The 18,540-nt window shown below is 40.9% G+C and overlaps 1 protein-coding gene across 1 annotated transcript; it reads right to left on the reverse strand.

Moving 5' to 3' along the window:
* Positions 1 to 13,533: 13,533 nt before the first annotated feature.
* LOC101519779 (DDB1- and CUL4-associated factor 12-like protein 2) lies at positions 13,534 to 15,529 on the reverse strand. The gene has a single exon (XM_058658707.1). The coding sequence runs from the start codon at positions 15,524 to 15,526 to the stop codon at positions 14,135 to 14,137; it is 1,392 nt and encodes a 463-aa protein (XP_058514690.1). The 5' UTR covers positions 15,527 to 15,529; the 3' UTR covers positions 13,534 to 14,134.
* Positions 15,530 to 18,540: the final 3,011 nt, after the last annotated feature.

Consider the following 18,540-nt stretch of genomic DNA (forward strand, 5'->3'; position numbering starts at 1 on the left):
GAAATGTGGTGTTGAAATTATCATTCATAATTGAATAATTCCTAAGTATCAAAAAAGTCAAATCAAAAAAATTTCACCCTTTCTGTAAAAACTCATAAATCAATTTGTACAAAATATGCTAAGAATTGGCCTCTGTACTAAATTAATTAGAAGCAAAAAATGGCTTTTCAAGGTTCTTATAGTATTAGAAATATGTACCTGACCTTAAATGTATTAGTGATGACACTGAAGTATCATTGGGATTTAGCACTTTATTTATGCTTAGCTGTAAGGATTTCTGATTAATTTATTTGAGTAGCAGATTGAGAGAGCTAGACAGAAATAACCTGTGCACTGACTCATTCCCCAAATGCCTGCAACACCCAGGGTTGGACCAGATCAAAGTCATTTCTCCCAGATGGCTGACAAAGACCCAACTGAAGCATCACCTCTTGTTTCCCAGGGTATGCGTTAGTAGGAAGCGGGAATCAGAAGTGCAGTTGAGACCCAAATCCAGGCATTGTGACACAGGATATGGGAATCTCAAGTAGCACTTTGGATGATAAGTCAAAAGACATCCCTATGTCAAGAAATACCTAAAGAGCAAAAAGCGAAGTGTCAATCATCGTAGAAAGTTTCATTGTTTGTAAATGGAGATGGTAAATTAAAATATATTAAGAATCCCATATTTAATTTTATATTTCTAACTGTTTGAATTATAGATTTGGAAAAATTTTAGTGGTCAGGAATGAGACTAATTTTGGGGGGATAATAACAATTTAAGATAGCTATTCTAGAATTTTTTTCTGAAATATTCAGTTATTTAGCAGTTGTTTAGCTTCTTGCTGACTATGTCATTTGGTCTCTAAAGCAGACAGAATAGCAAGAGGAAGTTTATGCCAGAAAAGCAGATTTGCATAGAGTACACTATAGCACTGAGTTTAAAACTACTTTCAAGTGTTCAAACTTTCTATGGTGCATTGTTTCATCAACTTCCACTGAAAGTGACATATCCTCTCTATGTAACTCAAGCTGTTTCCAAAGGTACTTGTACGAAGCTTCAGGTTAAGGTCATTTATAAGAAGCATGTATTCTGCAGAATACATAGTCATATTGCAAAACTCTGTTGCATTACGGGGGCAGGTATTTGGTGAGTCAGTTGAATTGCCGCTTGAGACATCAGAATGCCATATTGGAGTGCCTAGTTGGAATAGGGAATTTACTTCTCATTCCAGTTTCTGGCAATGTGTCCTGGAAGCAAAAAATAATGTAGCAGATAACTGAGTCCCTGTCATTCATTTGAGAGATAGTGATTGAGTTCATGTGTACTGGTCAGCCTGACCCAACCAAGGCTATTGTAGGTACTTAAGGAATGAATCAGCAGATGGAAAATTTCTGTCCAGCTGACAGTCTTGTTGTTGTATATATCTCACTGACCTTCAAATAAATGAAGTGAATGCTGTCTCAAAATGTCAGTAGTATTTCTAAAAAATCAAGATCAAGAAAAGAAATCAAGAAAATAATCAGTTTTATCAATTAAAAGAAAAAAGAAATGTAACTCAGTGAAAAAAATCTTTACACTGAACATTACAAAATATTGAAGAATGAAATATAAATACATAAATGAATAATATCGCAATAATAAATATTGTGTATATCATACTGATCAAAGTGATCTACAGATCAAAAACAATCTCCAACAAAAGCTCAAAGACAACTTTCAAAGAAATGGAAGAAAGTATGCAAAAATTCATAGGGCACCATGAAAGATCTCAAGGAAGAGAAATAAAAGGATATATATAAAAGGATATATATATATATATAAAGAAAATATACTATATATATCTATATAGTTAGATTTATTTACTTTTATTGGAAAGTCATATTTACAGAGGAGAAACAGAGAGGAAGATCTTCCATCGGCTGATTCACTGTTTAGGTGGTCTCAACAGCCAGAGCTCAGACAATCTAAAGCCAGGAGCTTCTTCTGAGTCTCCCACGTGCATGCAGAGTCCCAATGCTTTGGGCCATCCTCCACTGCTTTCCCACGCCACAAGCAGGGAACTGGATTGCAAGTGGAGCAGATGGGACAAGAATCGGTGCCCATATGGGATCCTGACGCATGCAAGGTGAGGACTTTACCCACTAGGCTACTGTGCTGGGCACAAAGGATATATTTTATTCTTAATCATTGACTAGAAAAATAATATTGATAAAATGTCTATACTTCTCAAGGTGTCCTGAAGATGTAATGCATTATCTATTGAAACTTTAATGACACATTTTACAGACCGAAAAACACCAGACCTTAGTTCTGGAGCCACATAATGAATTGGAGATCCAATAAAATCTTGAGCTAAAAGTGTAAAGCTGGGAACTCATACTATGTGACTTATATTGCATGTTATTACATAACTATTATTAGAACAATGGTGATTAAGAAAATAGCCAACATCACAAGCATATCTTCCCATAAAATTGGATAGAATGCCCAGAAATAAATTTACACATTTGTGGTCAATTGACTTTCAACAAAATAAAAGAAAGAAAAAAAGAAGGGTGGGGGATGTTAATCAATAGTCCCTGTAACAATTGGTGCTGGGAAAATTGCATATTCATATGCAGAAAAAAGTTTGGTTTATATCTCAATCAATATACAAGAATAAACTAAAATAAAACTTAATCATAAAACATGAAACTAGATATACTATAGAAAAATGTGGGACACATACAATAGTTTTGGTCTGGGCGATGATTTGTAGGATATGACATAGTAGAAACTAAGGCAGAAAAACAAAAAATAAAATTTATCAAAATAAAACTTTTACAGAAAATAATTTAATAACATAAAGAGACAATCCATGAAGTGGAAGAAAATATTTGCAAACCATCAGTTCCAGAGTGGATTACTGTCTAAACCATATAAACAATTCAAGGGATTCAATAGCAAGAAAATGAAAAGAACAACTTTGGTAGAAAATAGACAAAGAACCAGAGTAAATATTTCATAAAGGAAGGCATATGAACATCAGCAATGATGTAAGAAGTACAAATTATGAGCGTAATTATATATCATGCTAAAACTGTTTTGATAAATATCAATGAAAAGATGAAAACTAAGTGCTAGAAAGAATGTACAGAAAGAGGAACCCATACGCTGTTGATGAGAGCATATGTTAGTACCATCATCATGGGAAACCATATGACGATTCCTTAAATAATTATAAATAAGAATAAACGTGATCCAGATATTATACTACTGTATATTTAACCAGTATAACTGCAAGAAGTAAGCTGAAGTGTAACACTCTCATGTTCTTTGCAGTGCTATTTACAAGATAGGTAACCCAAACTATCAACTGGCAGATAAAGAAAAGGAAGTACCACTCAGTTTCTCAAAGAAGCAAATTATGTAATTGGTGACGACCTAGATGAGCCTGGAGTATAATATGCTAACTAAAATAAGCTAGGCACAGAATGGCAAATACTTCATGATCTTGATTATATGTGAAACCTACACAGACAGAGATTAAAATGGTGATTACCAGGAGTTGGGAACACAGACAGGAAGAAGGGTAATCAGAAATATTCCTTGGAACATGAAAGTTTTAATTTGATTGGTGGAGTAAATTTTTTTGAGATGCATTACAGAGCAAGTTGACCACAATGAATAGTAAGAGATATTTCAAAGTAGTTGCGAGTAAATTTCAAGTGGTGAGGCAATGTATATGTAAATTACCTTGATTGAATCATGTTACAGTTTATACATGAACCAAAACATCACATTATAAGATGTAAATAAATTCAACTTGGTTTATCATTTTGAAGTAATGTTATTTAAGAATAGACTGAAACAAGTTTCAAAATACCACTGGGCACTTCGTTGTCTTTAGGTTACCTTCTACCACTGCTACTACTGCTAGTAAAACCCAGCAAAGTAAACGTTTCCCACAAGTTAAAAAAAATTGGAAATCTTTATAGTTGATGGGAACGCGCAGTGGTGCAAGTTCTCTGGAAAAAAATGTGATAGTTCCTTAAAAATTAGAATAATTACAAAATAATCTAGCAATTCAATTTTATGCCACATACAAAAGTAAATAAAAGAAGGAAATGGAAGAAAGGTTTGTACATTTATATTCATGGCAGCATTCGTTACTATATTAAAAAAATGGAACTGACTCATGTGCCTATATATGAGTGAATAGATAAAGTATATTTTAAATATACAATGGAAAATTCAGGGTTACAAAGGAAGACAAATTTGACAGGTACTACAAAAGTATGAAATTTCAATAAAATACACCAAGTTAATCAATCAGCTCACATAAAACCCACAAAAGACAAACACTATACATAAATCCACTGTTATAACAGAGTCATGGAGACAGAAAATAGAATGATGTTTGAAAAATAATGAGTGTGGAAGCTATTAATAGGAACTTCTTGTTTAATGGGTATAGACTTTAATTTTTGCAAGGTTAAAAAAAATGTTCTGGAACCTACACAATAATGTGTATATAACACTACTGAACTATAATCTTAAAAATCATTAAGATAGTAAACTTTATGTTATATGCATTTGTCACAAATAAAAATTTAAACAGTCCTGTGGCCAATGTTGTGGCATAGTGGCTTAAATTGCTGTTCGTGATGTCCTCATTCTATAATGGGCCGCCAATTTGAGTCTAGTCCTCTGATCCAGCTTCCTGCTACTATGCCTGGGAAGGTAGTAGATGAAGTTCTCTAAGTGCTTGGTCTCTTGCCACCCACATGGGAGACCTGGCCTCAGGTCTTAGCTCTTGGAGTGGGCCTAGCCTAGCCCTGGTTATTGATGTCATTTGGGGAGTAAACCAGCAGACAGCTGAGCACTCTTTTCTCACTCACCTTCTCTTTCTAAAATAAATAGTTCATTTTTTAAAAAAAGATATCTTGATCCTTAAGAAGGAAGCTAAGGAAAATTTGTGTTCTCATTTCTCAAGCCACATTTCATCTAGTATTTTGATTCCTAAGTAGCCCTTTTAATAAGTAATTTAAGATTCTGCAGGTTCTATAAATTCAAAAATAGTAAAGGAAAGCAAAGCATAATTAATTCCTTAGAAGTATCCAGAAGCCAAATGCCTTTGCATGGGGAAATACTCATAGTTACCAGCGGAGGGGGAAAGAAAGAGAATTGTTTTAGACATGACATCTGAAACTCTTAGAATTTACCCTGGCTGGTGATAAATATATCAGAGCAAATCAAATTACAAGCTGGCCTATTTTAAGATGTCCAGTTTTTTACACAAATGAATTAGAGCTTAATTTGTCGCATTCCAAAATTAGTGCCCATTTTTTGAATAGGGGATTCCATTACATCACTTAACTTTTATTTGAAGACCAAACCACATGCCTTAGAAGTAGAGATAGGGTTCTTATCCAATCCTCTGTTGATGGGCATTTTGGTTGTTTCCATGTTTTTGCAATTACTGATTGTGCTGCTATGAGCATAGGAGTGCATGTTGGTTTCTCATAAAACAATTGTTCTGGATATAATCCTAGGAGTGCTATGGAATACTACTCAGCTATTAAAAAAAACAAAATGCAGTTCTTTGTGGCCAAATGGGCCAAACTGGAAACCATAATGCTAAGGGAAATGAGCCAATCCCAAAAGGTTAAATACCACATGTTTGCCTTAATTTAAGATGATATGATCTTATGTATAACATGTTATGTTTTGAATGTTATATGTTGTGTATAAACTAAATTGAAGTATAGGTGAGGTGGTCACAGAAGGTAGCTGGGAACTCGCATTTATCTTTAACATATTGGTTACTCATTACTATGTCAATTAATTCCATAATGATGTAAATTTTTGCTGAAGGTATGTTGGAGCTTTCAATTGACTGGGATGATACTCTGCTGGCTCTGTCTTCAGACCAGAGAGGGTATACCTAAGAAGCCGTTGAACTTGACTGGACAATAAGATGCTGGACTCTATGTTTGGTATACGCTTGCAATGGGGGAATCTCAACTGAACTTGAGCTGTGGTTATGCAACAAGGTGGAGGAATCCACCATGGTGGGAGGGTTTGGGGAGGGGTGGGAGAACCCAAGTATCTATGTAACTGTGTCACATAATACAATGTAATTAATGAAGTTAAATAATAAATAATTAAAAAAAAAAGAAGTAGAGATAGGGGCCCTACATGATAGCCTAGTAGCTAAAGTCCTCACCTTGCACATGCTTGGATCCCATTGGGTGCACTTCATATCCCAGCGACCCTGTTTTCAATCTAGCTTCCTGCTTGCGGCCTTGGAAAGCTGTTGAGAATGGCCCAAAGCCTTGGGACCCTGCACCCACATGGGGGACCCAGAACAGGCTCTGGGCTCGGGTTCCTGGCTTCGGACTGGCACAGCTCTGGCCATTGTGGCCGCTTGGGGAACGGGTCATTTGTATATTTGATTTTGCAATAAAAATAAATAATTCTTTTTTTAAAAAAGTAGAGACAGTAGTAAAATTTTAGAAACCACTGTCAATTGGAAATCAATCTGCAATAACGACAACACTTCTAAAATTGTAACATATGTCAGTGGTGGACTATATGGTTCCAATTTTGCAAATGTGCAAACATAAAGGAATACATATGCTATGCAAATGTGGTATAATATGTCATATGAGGTACAATTCAGAATGACAAAGCACATTCGATTCTATATCTTTGGGTAAGTAAAGAAGAATAAACAAAATGAGCTGTTTCTGAAGCACTACGGGAGGTTATTTGATAAATTTATCAGAAGCCTAGAGGAAACTGAAGCTACTGCCCTCTGACTGGAACATTTGAGTTTATCATTGATGTGTAACATAAAAGGGCAATTTAGATGTTAAAATTTAATCAACATGAAACATGAATGCCTTGGGTTGAAACAGACTCTGGCATAATAATGGCATTAGAAAGGGTGGAAGTGGTTGCATTCCTCTCATCCACATCACGGATGTGTTTGCTTCAGCGAACTGTACCTCCAAAAGAGGAAAAAACACAAAAACATAAAGGACAAAACCCCAAAAACATCATTTGTAAAGACGGAAGTCATCATCAACATTTACCTTTTTTTCTTGTCCAACCACAGAATGATGTATATGCAAAGCATATCTGGCCAAAATAAAGATTTCTTCATTCATTTAAAACATAGCAAAAGTTGGCAGACTTCTTTCTGCTTTTCTGGATTTATTGCATTAGGCATTTATTCTGTTTTAAGATTTTATTCAATTAAAATTTAGAGAGAGTAAACGAAATTTTTCATCTGTTGGTTCACTGTCAAAATGCCCACAGCACTGGAGCTGGGTCAGGGGAAAGCCAGGAGCCGAGAATTCAGTCTTAGTTTTCCATGAAGGTGGCGGCGACTCAGATGTCACCAACTGCTGCCTCTCCAGCTGTATTTATCAGGAAGTTGAACCAGAGGCAGACCTAAAATTAGTCCATGGTTCTCTGACACCATTTGCAAGCATCAGAGCAAATGCCTATATTTTGATCATTAATAGACGAGAATACAAATATTGCTTCTTGGGATCCACTAAGTACTTTTTGTGTTCACAAAATAATGCTCTATTTGGCCATGAGTCTACAAGTCATTAATTCCCTACTAAGTGCGAAACATATAGAAATGTTTGTATATATCAGTGGATACCTTTTAAAGATAGGAGAACGCAGGACAGTAGCAACAACCAGAAGACTTAATATCTGAGTTAACTATTCCCTCCGCCTCTACCAGGTACCAATGTCAGAGTTAACACTTTGATGCCTGTATTTGTTTGTTGTTGTTTTGTTTTGTCTTTTTGTTTTATTTGCTTTTAAACAGCGTTTAAACAGTTCAGAGAAATGCATGCCCTGTGGGTCTCTGATTAGCGTGGGGAGGTGCAGATCTGGAGGAAGGCTCCTGGAACCACTGTTTGTTTCTCCTGTGTCTGCAGGGGAGCAGGGGGAGAGCACTGACTGCTCCTTGCTGTCCAACTACATCAGTACCTGGGGTTGGGGGATGGTCCTGTGATGACGCGTTAGACCCCGATGAAGGGAAGAGTATTCCGAGGGTTCACATCTGTATTTTTAGCTCTAATATGCCTCAGAAGCTTCAGATCAGATTTATAACTGTCAAACAAACATTTCATCTGGAAGTCACACAGTAAAGTTTCATAGGGTCGAATTGTAAGAGCCCTGGATATACATATATGCCTGTATGTTCTAGAAAGCAACAGTGACTTTTTCAAAGTGACTTTGGCTCCTCTTTTTCGTTGTTACTTTCTGGATCCAACACAAGCATTGCACTGTTTGTGAGCCCTCTGCAACTTCTCAAGGAAGAATTAATCAGAGGTCTTTTTATTTTCTCATTGAACTCACTCTATGCCTTTAATACCATGTGTACATTTTTGTTAATAGTGAATTAGCTGTCTTTGTACCCCCCGCTTTATTTTACTGCTTTTGTTTTCACTGTGTTCTGCGAAAACACTCGAATAAACTGGCATTGTAGCTAAGAAATTTTGTTACCTTACTACCTACTTCAGACTATTTTCATGATATGTGCAATCAGCTCTGATATCATTCCGAGTCTGAAGTCACCAAATTAAGCAAATACTTATACAGAAAATACCACTACACAATAAGTGTTTTAAATTAACTTCTGAGATTTAAGTATACAATCCTGTATTTGGATAAATGTACAGGGTGGTGTTCTAATGATTTCTGGTGATGGGAAATAATTCATTTGTGAGACCTCAAATTATACATCTTGAGTTACAGCCTAAACTGTAAATACCTTAACTGCTGAAAAGGAATAACATTTACTGAGAACGAAGGATGGTGTCAGTAGCTGAAAAGAAGCAGGTTACAATAAAATTTATGAGAAAGCATTTTTCAGGGGGCAGATATGGTATCACAGTTCATGAAAATGAGGCTTGCAATATTGACAACCCACGTAGAAGTGCTATGCATGTATTCTGTGCAGCCATCACAGCATTTACATTCAAATAGCCAAAAGGGGAATTAGGCATTCATATGGCTACCTGTATTTCAACTTGGCAAATGTTAAAATAACAGCAGTACAAAACATTACCCGTGAAAGTGTGGACAATTTAAGTGATTCATTGTATATGAGAAGTCACGAATTGTTTAACAGGAACGAATGTAGGAAGGGTCATATGTTACAGTTTAGATGTGGCTTGTCCACAAAATTTCAGTATTGAAATTGTGCTCCTCAGTGTGGCAGTGTTGAGAAGCTGCAGACCTTTAGCATGGGGTGCCTAACTGCAAGTCATTAAGGCGCAGCAGCCCTGGCCCTCTGAAAGGACCTATGCAGTTCTTGGGGGACCTCTATTTCTTTCTAGCTTCCTGTTTTGTCATGTAATTTCTCCCTGTATTGCAATGTCCTGCCATGGCACCCTCCACCATATGAAATAGCCAAGGGGTCTTTCCCAGTGCTGAGCCAGTGTCAGAGGCTTGCTTTTGAGCCTCCAAACCTGTGAACGAAATCAATCTTTTTCTTTATAAAGTGTGCTATCTCCGGTATTTATTTAATAATAGCAGGGGTGGGCTAATAGAGAATCTGAAATAAATATCACCTGCACTGCCAAAAAGCAGTTTAAGAGACTTCCTTTCTAAGGCCTGGCCTGACCATGTCGTGGGGAGCTCTTGCAACCATAACAATTTGACTGATGAACAATTCCATTGCTAAGTAGGTTCACAACTGCCTAGTAGTAGAAAATAATTGTCAGCACTCCAGTCAGTAGATTGTAAAACAGCATTCCCTAAAGCAAACACTGGCAGTCTATTGTACATCATTGAGAAGCTCACATGAGACCATGTTTAATGCAACTGCCAGGTCATACTTGCAGATTCGCAAGCTGTGTGGAAAGCATCTGTTTTGGGGAATGGTTGATAATTGAGAATTTATTTCTAAATTAGAAATTAATGGCAGGGGCCCAGCATGATAGTCTATTGGCTAAATCATCACCCCGAATCCTCCAGGATCCGATATGGACGCTGGTTCTTTTTTTTTTTTTAAGATTTATTTATTTTATTACAAAGTCAGATATACAGAGAGGAGGAGAGACAGAGAGGAAGATCTTCCGTCCGATGATTCACTCCCCAAGTGAGCCGCAACGGGCCGGTGCGCGCTGATCCGAAGCCAGGAACCAGGAACCTCCTCCAGGTCTCCCACACGGGTGCAGGGTCCCAATGCATTGGGCCATCCTCGACTGCTTTCCCAGGCCACAAGCAGGGAGCTGGATGGGAAGTGGAGCTGCCAGGATTAGAACCGGCGCCCATATGGGATCCCGGGGCATTCAAGGCGAGGACTTTAGCGGCTAGGCCACGCTGCCTGGCCCTGGACGCTGGTTCTAATCCCTGCGCCCCGCTCCCCATCCAGCTTGTGGCCTGGGAAAGCAGTTGAGGACGGCCCAATGCCTTGGGACCCTGCACCCATGTGGGAGACCCAGAAGATGCTCCTGGCTCCTAGCTTCAAATCGACTCAGCTCTGGCCACGGTAACTTGGGGAGTGAATCAGCGGAGGGGAGATCTTTCTCTGTATCTCCGTCTCTGTATAAATCTGCCTTTCTAATAAAAAAAAAAACTCTCTAATAAAAATTAATAGCAGAAATTGATAACTTGCTTTAACTGAGTACAGATGGATACAAATCAACCTTTGCTGGGTTTAACTTCACTTATAATTAATGTTGGAGTATATTTACCAGAATATTTTTCCCCAGAGTACTGACCTCAATTTATTTCACTGGATGTTCCTTAGTATTAAATCCTTTCTCCTCCCTAAAAAAAAAAAAAAAAAAAAAAAAATCTCATCCTGAAGAATAAGCAGATACAAATTCTTGAGTCACAAATATAATTGAGGAGGTTTATATGAATAATTAGAGATGAACACAGCAAACATCTTATGCATAGTTATATGTATTAAAGCTTTTCAGGCAGCAGTGATAGGTAATTTGCACTTAAATATTTGGGTCTAGTATTCTGCACATTTTTAAATGAGTTGTCTTTTACAGGTCTTCTGTAGTGTTGACCCCTTTTCAACTATTTCACACTTTATAGATAGCACAATTAATTGTATGTCTATATGCTACTGTCCTGAAAATAGAAAATATTTCAAAGAAATATGTACCTGTAATACATAAATAAAAGTATAGGTAGATTTTCTTATTTTTTAAAATGTCAAGTCATGTGATTTGGTATGAAAGTATGAGGAAGTTCAGTCAGTGATGAAAGATGAACAAAAAGAAGAAAAGACATGGCTTCTATCACTTCATTAAAACCCCAGCCCACACGGAAAATGTTTTTTGCCCAGAAAATACTTATCCTATGTTCCCCCCCCCCCATTACAAAACTGCAATGAAAATGTCCTGTTACCTACAAGAAGAGAGACAGAAAGCGCTTTGGAAAAGATCTTTGGTAGAAGTTTTGAGAATTTTTACTGAAGAACTGTGCATTTATTTTAACCAAAGACAAACTATTTAACCAAAACATTTGGAAAAAATAGTTTAAATAAAATTTCAAATCTAAATATTTCCGGAGGAAAAGTTTAATTTGCAGTGCTACATAAACTATATACATTTTCCATCTTCTGCTATCATGTTTTATATGTTTATATATATGTGTGCGTGTGTTGGCATATTTAGGTGTTTGTATATAAATATATATACATAGGTATTTAAAATGGAAAAGTATTATTGTCTGACAAATGAATTAGGGCCAATATTCAGAAGGAAAAAGATGGGACTGGGGCACTTATTTTTCACAGCCACCACTTGGACAGCCACATCCTGTATTAGAATCCTGGGTTTGAATTCATTCTCTGCTTACTATTCAAGGTTTGTGGTCATGCATACTCTGAGAGCCAGCAGGTAAGTGGAGTCCGTCCCATTCACATGAGAAACCTGGATTGGTCTGGCTCCCAGCACAGGAAAGGAACAAGCCTAGTGATTGTGGGTGTTGGATCTGGCTCCCAGCCTTGGAAGGACCCAGTGCTGGTGACTGTGGGGATCGGGTCTGGCTTGCAGCCCTGGAAGGACCCAGTCCTGGTGATTGTGGGGACTGGAGGAGGCAATCAGTGTATGGAAGAGCCTTCTTTCTCCTTCTGTTGTTGAAATGAGTAAATAAAAAGTAAAACATTACAAAACAAAAGCCAAGTTATTTTAAATGGGTCGGTACTTGAAGACACAGCAGGACTCTGTATTAGCAGTAAACATCTATTTATTGAAAATCTTGAATCTTAGGTCCTCAGAGGAAATCGCATTCATTCAGTAAATATTTACTGAATTCTTTGCTCTCAAGAGATTTACAAGTGACGGAGAAACATAGCTATACACAATATGTTTTACTATTACATAACAAGAATTCAAACACATTAAAGCAATCGTCGGGAAACAAAATGTCTGATTTTTTTTCCCTGTATTTCTCAACTCACATTTAACACTTATTATACTTCTGGTCATGATTTGTGACGTAACAGCATATAGTGTCTAGATCCCAAGGCAACATTAAGGAAGAATGGGGGTAGGAGTTGTAACCTTGGTAAAACCACTGCTTCCAACGCCGGCATGGCACACGGGTACTGGTTCAAGTGCTGGGTGCTCGACAACTTGTCCAAGTCTCAGCTAATGGCCATGGGAAAGCAACAAAAACATGGTCCAAGCTTTTGGGTCCCAGACACCTGAGTGGGAGACCAAGCTGGAGTCCCAGGTCTTGACTTTGCATACTATGGCCCTGGCCCGCTTGCTCACTCTCTCCCCCTAACATTCAATCTCAAATAAATAAATAAATCTTTAAAAAAAAGAAAGAAAGAAAACCTTAAGGTAAAGCAGACATGATTAAGTATAAATCCAAAGGCAGCAAAATCTGACCAGCTTTTAGTAAGGGCCAATTTCCCTTTCCTCTTTCAATATTCCAACTTAGAAAAAAGTACAAATTGTTTTCACGGTAGTCCACAATTTGTATTTAACCTGAGTCCCAAAGTACTTTCCCTCAAAAGTAATAACGCTTAATTTCCAACTGGTCATCTTCAAACTCGCTGTGACACTGATCATTATATATAACATCACTTTTTAAAAGACACAATTATTCTACTCTTAGGATATAAATGTCTGCAATTTCAAAACAAAATCTTAATAATTTGGATTTCAAATGTGAGAATCTGTTTTTTAAAGCATGAGCTTAATTAATGGGTTCATTTTTCTTTGTGCTTCTTGTAACATGTGTACAGCTGGAAAATTTAAAGTATGTTCAAATATAATGTGATATCAAAAATAGCCAGAGCAAAAATGCCCAGTCTATCTCCTGAATCAAAACATATTAAACCCAGTCTGCGATACCTTTCGCGTTTGCAATTAAGATTCCAACCTTGAATGACAGTACTGAAGCTGTGCAAGATCCTCAAACAGCAAACATTAAAATCACTCACAAATCTTTAAATACAAAGCCATTCGTTCAGCTAAGACGGATCATTCAAAGTATAAAATAAGACTTGAAAAGGCAAAAAGCACTGATTCTCTGGATTCAAGGAAGGAAAACCTTGCATCCCTAAAGTATTATAAGCATTAAGATCCGTTAAAAAGCCAATATTCTCAGCTGACTTGTTATTAAAAAGCACTTCAGAACCAACAACATAGAACATGTATACACCAACAATTTTCAAATGAAATATTCTTTAAACTAACATAGAACTTACAATATGTTTTGCAATTACAATACTACAGTAGAACATTAAGTTCCCCAGAGCATAGTACAAACTTTGGTTAGGAAAATATTCTGAATATACTATATATCTGCAATAAAAATAAACACTATAATGCTGTAATATTAGTAGTGAGACAAAAAGAAATACACAAAACTGTAAGCATATGACTGCCTCCCCTTAATGAAACAGTATCTGTGAATCTCTCAAAGACACAATGAGATTAATGTTTAGCCAGTATTATGTGGATGTAACTTCCAAAAGTTACTACTGGGGAGGAACAAAAGTCAAAGGCTGTTCTGAATAATCAAATCACCCCTTCCTTTCTCTGCATGGAAGAGAGGGCTAAATTGGGCCAATAACATCTAAAAAAAATGAAATGGAATTGAAAGCATAAATGTTGCACAACAGAGAAGCTTTAGAACACTTTGTGTACAAGTCCATCCTTAGCTCCACAGTCCCGCATAGTTCCCGTGGAGCACAGAGGGGAGAGGCCCCCCAGCGACGAAGAGCTTCATCTCCGGCCAGTTGTAGCAGTGGGTGTAGAGCGCATTGGGGAGTTCTTCCACCCCACCGTAGTAATTGACCCAGGGGCCATCGTGCTTGAGCCAGCCTCTGCCGCAGGTGAGCTTGAGCTTCTTCCGAGCAGTGCCTGGAGAGGAATTCAGCACAACCTTCTCTCGCTCCTCCAGGAACTTCTGAGCTCGGACATCATAGAAGAGCAGGGAGCCATGGCCCGTCCCCACGGTGATGATGTGCTGGTAGAAGCTCAGGGAACGCACTCCGGTACCACCTTCCCGTGAGCACAGAGGTCGGATGTTGTGGTGTGCCTGGCGCGGGTCCACAAAGGAGACGTGGGCTTGCGAGCCAACAGCATACAGAGACAACTCATCGCAATAGGTCAGGCACACGTTTTCTCGGAAGTAGGGCAGCCGGATGGACAGCAGCCTGGAGAGGTAGCTCCGAGGCTTCCACAGGTGGAAATAGCCATCCAGGGAAATGGATCCCAGCTCCTCGTTCCTGCTGTTGAAGGCCAGGGCACGCACCTTGCGGTTCCTGGGGTTGGTGCTGGTCCTGGGGATGGCTTCCATATCCATTGGACAGATGTGGGAATACACTGGGAACCCCATTGCATTGCGCCATGCAACACAGTCACTGAAAATGTCAGGATCCAATCGCCACAGAGCCACCGTGCCATCACGGGAACCAGTCACAAGCACAGTGTCACTTATCCAGGCAATAGCAAAGATCCAGTCCCTGTGGCCTTCTTGGTCGCCCAGGCACACAGGGTCCAGGGTTGGCAGCTGATAGATGGCCAGGCTATTGGGGTTCTCGCCCCCGGTGGCCAAAAGCGTCTTAGAGGGGTTCAGTTCAATGGCATGGATGCCACAGTTCTGCTGAGCCTGGTGCAGCTCTGGCACCCTGTCCTGCATCAGTGGGAGGCGCGTCATGTGGCCCGAGTGCACGTCCACCACGAAGAGCGTGTTGCACTTGGTGCCGCACACCACCTGCCTGGCATTCAGCCACTGTGATGCGAACACTTTATTGAGTGTGCCCAGGACCACCGGCTTCTCCTTCAGCAACTGGGGCAGGCTCCGCACCGCGTGGCTGCTCAACTCGCCCTCGAAGCCCGAGAGTCCCCCGTGCTCCCGCGCCCCCACCTCTCGCTCCTTCAGGTAGTGCACCAGCGAGTGACGCGTCGCAGGTACCCTCTGCTTCTTGGGCAGCAGGCGCCCCTCTCCGTCCGCCCCAGCCAACTCCTGCCCCGTCGAGCCGCACGCGGCGGCGTCGAGTGCGGAAGCTTTCCGCTTCCTGCTACCTGTGGGCTGCGGGGCCATGGTGGGCGGCTGGCTGGTGGCGGTGGCGGCGCTGGTGGCGGCGCTGGTGGCGCGGCGCCGGCGGTGGCGCGTGGCACCCGAGTTGGCCGTGGCGACGGCGGGGATGGCGGCGCCTGTGCGTTCGCCGAGCGCGCGGGGTCTCAAGAGCCGGGCGGCTGGACGGCACAGCGAGGCGACAGCGTCCGGGCGGCCGGAGGGAAGGCGGCGGGGCCCCGCGAGGACGCGCGGCTGGCAGCGGTGGAGCGGCAGCGGAGCGCGGCGGAGAGGGCGGTGAGCGGCGGCCGCGCGGACCCAGGCGAGGGCGGGAAGTGCGGCCGGCAGAGCAGCCCGAGCCAAGTCAGCGTGCGGCGAGGACGCCCCGGGGGCCCTCGTGCCGGGGGCGGAGGCTGCGGGAGGGCGGGCCGAGCGGGCCGCGGTGGGGTGAGAGGCGCGCGGGCGGGCCTGGAGAGGGCGGCGGGGAAGGGAGCCGCGGGGGAGGTTCCCAGACAGCCCGCGCTGCGGGACGCCTGGACTGGGCACGTGGGGGCTCCGCGCTCACCCCGGCACCCCTGGCCCAATAAAACCCGAAATGTCAGTTGAACGCGGGCCTGGGAAGAGCACTGGTCGTGATGGGTGGGAGGAAACCAGAGTGCACTTGGGGGCAGTCCTGGGGCTCCCCTGGGAATGAACTTGGCAGGGATTGAGGCTGTTTGGCAGTGGCAGGTAGACCCCTCCGAGTCAGGTCTGTTTGTCCTCCAGGCTTTGCTTCTCTGCTGGGGTTGAAAACAGTTTGCAACACAGTAGAGGTCTCTGAGCTCCAGAGCTGGAATCCCCGAGGAACGCACTCCAGATGTAGCCTCTGGTCCCAGGATCTGCTCGCGGTGGGGTCCTAGTGGAGGGCGGCCCCGAGCCCCTGGGGGGGCGCCCTCTTGGAAGAGGGGGGAAGGGCCTTGAAGACAGCCTTTTCTTGAACCTCTGAACCCTGGGAGGTGGAGTGCGGAGTCCAGGGGAGGAGCGCCTCAGTCCTCCTAGGAAGAGGGAACAGCACAATTTCAGTCCAGGTTTGTTGGGTGCCCGGGACTGAATTCTGTGTGATGGACAGGGTTAGTACAGAGCAGGTAAGGGACTTTCCTTGAGGAGACAATGGCATAGAGATGGCCAGGAAAATTCAGAGGGTGAGTAAAGGAGGTTGCTCTATCAAGTGGAAGTGTTCAGGCCCTGGGTGTTGGGATGGTGTTTGGCATACCCGCCCACACAGGGGTTTTAGTTACAAAGTGTTACACTATGTTTGCTGATACAAATACTGCACACTGCTTACTTCTGTGCCACAGATATGTTTTTCTTGGGTCAGTGTGGAACAAGGGATGGATTTACTTTTTCGTCCAATCACAGGAGGCCATAGTAGCTGCTTTACAGCTGCTTACCTTCCCCCGGGGTCCCTGTTCTTTTTGCAGATTCTCCCTCTTGCCCATCTTCCAAAAAACAAAAAGTCTTTGCAACGTCATGCCAAGCAGAAATTTCATGCACTGCCATGTTTTTCTTTTTTAACCACTCAAGTCTACTTGGTCTATTCTAGTATGAATGTATAGAGAAGATGTTCATAAATTTCATGCAGATTAAAAACACACGGCAGTTAAAAAAAAAGTGTGTTCTTTGGAATGAACCCTGAAACGTTCATGCAGAAAATGTCCTTTGAAAATTTTTGAGAAACACTGGTGTAGGCCTTTGACACAAGGAGGGGGAGCAAGGTGTGCCTCGGGTATAAGATTAACATCCTCAATAGCATTACCCTAAAAATGGGCTCTTTAAAAAACTTATTATTACTATAAACAGAACAGATTTTGTGTATTTCATGGGTACAGTAAACAAGGAAAAGCACACCCCCTTACTCCCCCGTTGGCCCCGATAACGTCTTCCCCTCCTCAGCTTGTACAAGACATAATTTTATTACACTCTATTCACGCTGTTAATTGTACACTAATAATAATGTTCAACAGGCAAAAATTAGGAAGACCACAGTCCCTTCAGAGTGTAAACACAAGCTAAAAATAATGAACATCGTAAGTAACTATACATTCTTTTTTTATTCTTTATTAGCTGGTGTATATCGCAAAAAACATACGGTATCAGTCTGTTTGAGAATGGCTTATTTCACTTGGCATAATGCGTCCACTTTACTGCAAAAGCAGGATTTCGTTCATTTTATTCATTTTTACGACTGAGTAGTCTCCTACAGTGTATATATACATATCACATTTTTTAATCAGTTGATGGATATCTTGGTTAATTTCACAGCTCTTGTGACTTGAACTGAAATTAACATGGACGTACAAATAACTTTCATATGGTGGCTTTATTTCATTTTGGTAAATTCCTAGGAATCAGGAGTGCAATGGCTGAGTCTACTTTATTCTGGCAAATATTGTGAAAGCCGTGGCAACTGAAGAAGCTATGATCATGTGCACGTCCGCGTAGGGAAATTCTACTGGTTAGGCACAGAGAATCTATCTGCAAGTTTAAAACACCATTAGATAATGATACCAACACATGGCAAGTTAGAGAAGAATAATAGTAACAAAGAACAAAAAGGATGGAAAAGAACAAACCAACAGTTCGTTGGAAGTTTAAACAAAAGTGTGCACAATAATAGGCTTTGATTGTCACTCTCACACCTATAGATTACTTTTTTGTCACAGACTAGGGAAAATATCGTGATTGTCTTTTTGAGACTGACTTAGTTCGCTAAGCATAATCATTTCCCATTGCATCCATTTCGTTGCAAAAGACAAGCTTTAATTCTTGTTTACGGATGAGTAGTATTTTGTACTATGTATGTACCACGTTTTTTAATGCAGTCATCTGTTGATGAACTTCTGGGTTGATCGAGGAGAGACAGAGAGGAAGATCTTCCATCTGATGATTCACTCCCCAAGTGGCCGCAATGGGCAGAGTTGAGCTGATCCAAAGTCAGGAGCCAGGAGTTTCTTCCTGGTCTTCCCTGTGGGTGCAGGGTCCCAAGGTCCTGGGCCGTCCTC

The sequence above is a fragment of the Ochotona princeps genome, chromosome X, assembly GCF_030435755.1.
Source record: "Ochotona princeps isolate mOchPri1 chromosome X, mOchPri1.hap1, whole genome shotgun sequence".
In the NCBI taxonomy this organism is placed as follows: domain Eukaryota; kingdom Metazoa; phylum Chordata; class Mammalia; order Lagomorpha; family Ochotonidae; genus Ochotona; species Ochotona princeps.

Coding starts and splice junctions, on each gene's coding strand:
- LOC101519779 (XM_058658707.1), bottom strand. CDS start 15,526: ATGGCCCCGCAGCCCACAGGTAGCAGGAAGCGGAAAGCTTCCGCACTC.